The 8,219-nt window shown below is 30.1% G+C and overlaps 1 protein-coding gene across 1 annotated transcript in view; it reads right to left on the bottom strand.

Moving 5' to 3' along the window:
- LOC128556013 (ubiquitin-conjugating enzyme E2 U-like) overlaps positions 1–7,967 on the bottom strand; it is a 247,655-nt gene extending 239,688 nt beyond the window's left edge. Inside the window, exon 1 of the mRNA XM_053539904.1 lies at positions 7,924–7,967. Within this exon, the coding sequence (XP_053395879.1) occupies positions 7,924–7,952 (29 nt within the window). The 5' untranslated portion in view covers positions 7,953–7,967. The remainder of the gene's footprint in view (positions 1–7,923) is intronic.
- Between the last annotated feature and the right edge of the window lie 252 nt (positions 7,968–8,219).

Genomic DNA, 8,219 nt, shown 5'->3' on the forward strand with positions numbered 1-8,219 from the left:
TCTTATATGCATTCTTGGTTTTTATTTCATAACATAGAGAATCAGTGTCAGTGAATAAAAGCTTCGCTGAACTTCCATACTTTTCCTTAATGTAATTATAATGAAAATCATACATTAAATATTTTAATAAATCGAGAATACACATTCCAACTAAACTGGGTCTGTTTAATAGTAAACTTTCTTTTATTTTATGAATACCAAACAAATTCTTATTAAACATTGTTGAACTAACAAATGAAGGTTTGGCAATATATTTTAACAAAAGATTTTCATCATGTGTTAATTTAATTTTGATTCTTTTACGTAAATTCTCCATCGTCTTACCGAATACAGAGTTGTTCATTAAGTTAAAAAAGTCTTTTTCAAAAGAATTCTTTGCTTTAGATCTTTTTTTGAGTATTAAAATCAATATACGTTTTTAACCAAGGACTTTCGTCAAAAGTAAATACCCTATGAATTTTGATACTTTTAATCCTAATTGTGTATATAGTTCAAGATTTTTTATAATGAACAACATATTTTTCTTTTTTCCTTAAAGTCGGAACCAACTTCTTTACATTACTGTTTCCTATTTCAAATTCTTCTTAAATATTTTTACCATAATCAGAAAGCCATTCACCTGGTATTTTTAATTTTTTCAGGATTTAAAGGATAATCATTATGCGTAGCATGTAATTCTTTTGGATATTCAAGATCACATTCAATTATAAAGTTAGTTTTACCTTTTTTGATTAAGGTGTTGAATTGTTTTTCGGATATGAATTTAAAGTTCCCAGAGGGTAAAGGTCGCGACATGGCCCATCCGTAAAGGTTGTTGGCGTCAAGGTACATAATGTATTTAGTTTCTAATTCAGGATCATAATCTTTCATATATTTATTGTTTGCTTTGCTGAAACGATTAGCTATATAACTTATTCCACCTCTCAGTCCCTTTTCAATAAAAAGATACATATCAATATCAGTTATTAAATCCATATTTATTCCAGTCATTTTTAACATTGCATCCCAAGCTAACCCAGGACTACTAAAGTAATGACAAGGATCAAGTTTATAATATTCCAAACACAACCTTCTAAAATTTTCGAATGTATCAGCTAAAAGTAATACATCAGTTTTTAAATATAGATCATGATATTCTCCCATTGTTTTAATTTTGAATTTATTCCAAACATTTTTAGCATGCTCATATTCATTGTCAGATATATGTGTTTCGTTTAAAATTGAATAAAACTCTTCTTTAGGAGGTAATTTTATTTCTTTGAATTTATTAAATGAATCCATGTAATCATATGGATAAATACCTTTTGTTTTTAATAATTCAACGTTATCACTATCAAATTCTTGATATGTGTACTTAAATTCTGGAATATTTTTTACTAAGTTATCTAATGATTGAGACATAAATTGAAAACTATCTATAAAAATCAAACCACTTACCATAAATGCCATATATCTTTCCATATTGTTAGGAATTACATTAATTTCTTTTTTGAATTTTCCTATTTGTTGCATAATAAAATGATCATCATAACCTCTTAAATTATGAAAAATAACAGGAATTTTATGTGTTAATCTAAAATTAATATTACAGTCTTGATGAGCACTTCCTCTAAATTTCCTGTTATATGACAGTGATCTCTTACTGACACTTCGCCTTCTATATACTCTTTTCCGCAAATGTGGCAAGATTTCTGCTTTTTAAATTCAATTTCGTCTTTTTTAGACATTCTTAATTCTTTGTTAAAATGTTCTTTAAATATTTCCTTACAATATTCCTCTTCCTCAAGCATTTTCTCAATAAATTTATAAACAGCATTAGGACCTCTGTAGGTTAGTGTTGGTTTAGTACATTTATCGTCATAACAACAAACAACTTTATAACCATAACCACAATCTATATGTTTTTGATATGGTTCAGTAAATGAAGATTTAGACGAAGGTAAAGCAGTTGATATTTTTCTAGACTCAAAATCTGCATAAATTACAAAAGGGGCCATTAATTGTTTGTGATAATTTTTGAAATATATTTTTCTTCCCTCTTTTGGCATTTTTACAGCTTGAACACCATTAATAGCTTTTTTGTGAAAAATTTTGTAAACATGATTTGCAGAAATGCTTTTTTTCTTTATGTTTTGTTTTGTTAAACATTAATCTATTAAAGTCTTTTATCCAAACATAATGTGATTTTTCATCGTTATTAATCAACAACAAGTCACACCTTTCGGAATAATGATATTTTGATATGTACAATGGATAAATGTCTATGGGTTCTTCATAACCAAATATATTAAATGAAATATCATTTTGAGTTTCTATTTTAGGTATTTGATTTAATGTCCAGGGAATTTTATTCCTTTATAATTGAGTTCTTCTATATGGTTTTTGTAATTTGAAACTCTTTCGGAATGATTTTTTGCGGGAAATTTGTAAGCCAAATGACACCATCTAAAACATTCATTATCATCATTCTTTATATTTATCAATCCTTTCTTTGGATTCTGTAATGGTTTTGGTAATTCTAAATAACTTGAAGCGGCTAATGGATTATATTTATATCTGTTTATATAATGAGCATCAACTGACTCTATTCTCCAACCACTTCCTTCTGAAATCCAGTTGCCAATTTTATTTATTATTTCGTTAAAGGCTTGATGTAAAATGTTTATTATTTCAGATTTCCTTATAATAATTAGAGCCCTTGGCTAAAAATAAGCTTGTTTATATATTGTGTCTGTTTGAGTGCTTGCACTCATTTTCGCAAAAGTTATTTTTAGTACGATATTTATTTTTATACCTTTTAAAGTTTCAAGTTCAGATTTAAGTACTTCATAAGAGTCTTTTATAGTTAAATATAATTGATTCTTTGGATCTTGTCTATATTTAATTTTAATTTCAAATTTCTTAATGTATTGATTTTGGACCACCTTTCAATTTCCATCTATATATTATGTTTAGAAAAAAAATCTTCAAGCAAAAATGAAATAAAATTAAGAATATTTAAACTTATATCTTTTTCCATCAATTTTTGATATTCCGCATTTTACTCGGTTTGTCCCTTCACAACACATTTTAATTAGCCCAGCATTAATACCAAGGTCTTTGGATGCTTTGTAAGTGCTTTTATATGTTTTTTTCATTATTGGTATCTAATTCAGTTGCAATAATTGTTTTGGGGTTGTTTCGATAATTATTTGGTCTCGGGCAATCACATAACCTTCTGGCATATTCTTTCTCAGGTAATAAACAACCACAGTTCCATTCAAATAAATCTATATTCTTTTTATGAAGATAAGGATCTATAACAGTTTGTAATTTATCAATCACGTGTCTTTTATATTCATCACTAACTATTTGATCAAGTTTTGATTTAATAGATAATTTTGGCATAATCATTCTATCTACCTTTCTGTTAACCATCTATATAATATACTTATAGAAAAAAATCTTTAAAAACGCACGTAAAAAAATAAATATGTTTAATACAACTCTTCTTCTTTTTCGTTTCTATATCCGTTTAGTTTAAATTCTTTCATATGTATTTCAAGAGGCATTGAATAGTTCTTTTCTTTCTGCATTTCTAACAGTATTGTGAAAATATCTTGAATAACTTTTTTCTCTTCTTCTTTGAGTAGTACAAAAATATTTTAACATCATAGATGTATCATTACCTTCATTAGCTGACTGTAAATGGCACATCTGCCCAAGAATATCAAAATTTCAAATCTACACAGGAAGTTCTTTGACAGAGAGCAGAATAGAGTAAAAATTTGGGAGAGTGTTTCCCTAAATATTTTACTATGTGCAGCTTATTTCATCTTGGAAGTTAACAATAATTTACAGAATGCACCAGGTGAGTTCATAAAATTTATTTATTTTCAAACAGTAATCTAGATTACCTTTAACAATGTCAAAACTAGAACAATGGATTCTAACAGGAAGCAGGTGGTTTAGTTTTCTCCGTGTAATGCAACAAATGATTTTTACTTCATGTCAATTTGTTCCACTGCAACTATTATGCAGCTGCAATTTCAAATTTATCATGCTTTTAATTTATAAGAAGGAAAATTGGATATTCTTTTTAAATGAAAATATCAAATGGAGCAAAAAAAATAAGGCCAGAAGAGTTATCTCCACAAGTGGCACTACTGAGTAAACAATGCTACCAGTCTGCTGACTACAATATTACACAGTATATTCAGGGAATATTTGATTTTTTAAACTGTTATTATATGAAAATTATATTTAACAGAAAGAAATGTTTATGGATAATTTAGTTATTATTATAGATCATTATACCCTTTATTGAAACAGCAGAGCATTATATCGAAAATTTAGCAAAAATACACATATTAAGCAGCTTTTTATTATTTATAGGTACTTTTATTGTAACTTCTTCTTTTGTTAATTCTGATATCTTTAACTACATTTATCTCTTAGTCTAATTCTTTTCAATATTAATATGATTTTCAAATTTTCAACAAAAAAGTAGCATCTTTAATAATGGGAATTGCATGTCTAGTCCAAGACTATTATAACTTTTTAGAATTTTTATTTTTAGAATTGTGATTAGAGCCAGTCTATAATTATCTAAGGTCCAATATCATATGATAATATTAAAATCTGTAAATTAGACTGGCATTTGTCACAATAACATAAATTTTTAAAAATCACATTTTTTTCAATTTTGTGACAAGTTCTTTATTATCAGTCTTGCGGCTAGTCTAGTCTAGTCCATTTACTTATGATAGTCTTTATCTAATATATACCCATTTCAACAAAATAAACTGGAATGTACAAGTAAATAAAATTTCTATGTTCAAGGTTAAATGTAAAGATTTAGGTTTTCCCTTTAGGAGTCTTACAGAATATTGACATATATTATATTTGCAATGTTCAGGGAGATTATTTGAGCCTATCATACTTTAACTTATGGAAAATATATCAAACTTTCCATGACATTGAACAAAAGGCTAATACATATACACATCATTTTTATTACAAAATTTGTAAAGGCATATTTTATTTACTTTCAAGTAACTTCTTTTTATTACGAGGTGCAGTGAATAATGCATATATTATTCATAATTTGTAATTTTAAATGTGTGGCAAAATTTAAAAATTGTTTTACATAATCTTATGCAAAATTTGTTTAATAAGCAGTTATTTATACTTGTATTACAGCTTTTACAGCAGGGTTCAAGCTAGCCCAGAAAAATTGGGAGAAGTGACTTCTGCTTTCAGTGAAAATAGGTAGAAGTTTTCTCAGAACAGGGAGAAGTGAGGCTGCGGGTCAAAACAGTCATTAATTACACCGTATATTACAGTTTTGATGGTACAACACAAAGGAATAACAATTCAAAACAACACATATTTTACCTTATAAGAACAAAATGCCAAGCATCAAATACAAAGACACACAGTGAGCATGTATTTATGCAGTAGTTTGAAACAGTTATAATAAACAAGCAAATTCGATGAATTGGTATCCCCCGCCGAAAGGGTTTGTGGTGAGGAATAGCAAAAAGATATATCCGGCAAAAAGTTAAGGATGTTAATAAGAAGCAAATAATTTCATTAGTCAAAATCAATTTAACAGAAAACAAATGTTTAATGAAAGAGTACACAATAAATGTATGATACTTTGATCCGGACTAAAGAATTTATTTTGAATGGGATATGCTTACTGTAATAAGCTTAGCTTTTAAAATTAAATGCAGTTAATTGAAATGTGAGCTTGAAGTTTAACTTGAATGAAATATTGTCTTTGAGTGGTTTGGCACCAGGTGTTGCTGTTTTACATGTACATTTGAACTTAAAAGATCAGATGTCCTTAAGAGAACACAGATAAGATATCTTGAACATGGCTGAGGGCAAGGTTTGTGCAGTCACAACTTAACATGTTGAAGGTTTGAACATTTAAAAAAAAAAAAGGATGGAAATATATATATCTATATATAGATATATGTATATATTTATTTTTTTAGGGGGTGGGGGTGCAGGGGAACGGGAGAGGAAACAAAATTTCACATGCTGATTATAAATATTGATTGAAAATTAAAATTGAAAAAAAAAAGGTAAAAGGGTGAAGTTGGAGGGGGGGGGGGGGCAGAGGATGCATGATCAGTGGTGGGCATGACTGGGGGGAGAGGTGAGGTGGAGGAATAGTACAACTTGGAAGGTTTGAAAAAAATCTAAAATAAATGAAAAAAAAAAAATTTGGGAGTGGGGGGGAGTGGGGTTGGGAGGGGGAGGGGGTGTGACCAAGGCAAGTGGGTGACCAGGTGTGGGTGCGCAACTTCACATGATTATAATAAATGTTCACAGAAAAGAATGAGAGAAATGTAATGAAATTCTGCCAAATGGTAAGTTTGTTATGTACAAATATGTGGATTTTTAGACAATTAAAGGGCAATAACTCTGAAGTTAAAAAAAAGAAATCCGTACAAAATTGTCTGTGCACAACCACATTATAGTGCTCTAAATTCTGTTAAAGTTTCATAGTTCTAGGTCAAATATATCAAAAGTTATGATGCAGAAATTGGCATATCTATAGATCTATAGTACCCTATATAGTTAACACTAGAAACTTCTAAGGGCCATAACCCTGGTGTTACTTGGGCAATCTGTCTGAAACTTGATGGGCCCCATAACCTCATAGTGGTGAACATGTATATGAAGTTTGTTTGAAAAAAATCTAAAATAAGGAATGATTTTTTTTTTGTGGGGGGGGGGGGGGGGGGGGGGGGGGGGGGGGGGAGGTGTGTGATCAAGGTAAGGGGGCGACCAGGTGTGGGTACACAACTTCACATGTTTACAATAAATGTTCATGGAAAAGAATGAAAGAAATTTAATGAAATTCTACAAAATGAAGTTTGTTATGTACAAATATGTGGATTTTTATACAATTAAAGGGCAATAACTCTTAATTTACAAATAAATCCAAATGAAATTGTGTGTACACAACCACATTATGGTGATCTAAATTCTGTTTAAGTTTCATAGTTCTAGGTGAAATATATCAAAAGTTATGATGCAGAAATTGCCATATTTATAGTACCCTATATAGTTAACACTAGAAACTTCTAAGGGCCATAACTCTAGTGTTACTTGGGCAGTCTGACTGAAACTTGACGGGCCGCAAGAACTCATTGTGGTGAACATGTATATGAAGTTTTAAATAAATATTCCCAACCATTTCCTAGATATGGCTCCGGACGGACGGACGGACGGACGGAAAGACGGAAGGACGGACGGACGGAAGGACGGACGGACGGACGGACGGACAACGCCAAAACTATATCCCTCCGACTTTCGTCGGGGGATAATAATACTAAATCACCATCAGTATTATAACAGGCATGTGTGGTGTGAATTGTTGTTTGGCTTATGTGTCATGACCCCCTGCATATGCATTATTAAATTTTGCCAGTCTACATGTAACACAGTGTGATTTGCTAGGGTCATCTTCCTTAAACCAGTCAAAACTAACAATAGAAAATTATTTTTTCAATTCTTATCCCTGCACACCCCTGTCTTAAACCCTCACTGGTCAAAATCGTGATATCTAAAACTTTATGTCCGGATACTGATACACTTTCATAATCATTGTCCAGTTCTTCAGTTTAAAGAATATATTTGACAAATTGTGATGATGCAAAGACAGTTTAACAGCACTGGACAGTAACTAAAATAAAAGTCTACAATGACAATACCTTTTATTGAAGAAAATTAAGACAAATGTGGCAGTTTGTCACCGCAAGCATACGTTCTGACAGCCTACTTTCGATTTCAAAATTTTTTTTAAAAAAAGGTAAAAGCCAATGTGTCCTTATCTAAAACTGATTGTGATTGATTTTTATTGATTGAAATTAAATATCTGTTGTCTGAATTTCAATCTAAATTGTGTATAACACGGATATTTACGTCTGGCAGCCGCAGTTAAAACCATACATTACGGGTATGACTGAATAGCGAAATCTAGTAGATTTCGCGAAATCTAATCAAATTAGCGAAATCTAGACATAAAATGTAAACTAATGACTAATTTTAAAAATCCTTTTAACCTTTTATTAAAAATATAAATCTACATGAGCATGTCAATTTTCAAGAAAATATACTTATATTTAGGGTGGTTTTGAAGCGAAAAACTTATACGGGTCTTGATTTCGCCCGATTCTACATGCGCGGAAATCTCAAGTGACAGGTAAAATCAAGACATA

This window comes from Mercenaria mercenaria, chromosome 3, assembly GCF_021730395.1.
Source record: "Mercenaria mercenaria strain notata chromosome 3, MADL_Memer_1, whole genome shotgun sequence".
NCBI classification, from domain to species: Eukaryota; Metazoa; Mollusca; class Bivalvia; order Venerida; family Veneridae; genus Mercenaria; species Mercenaria mercenaria.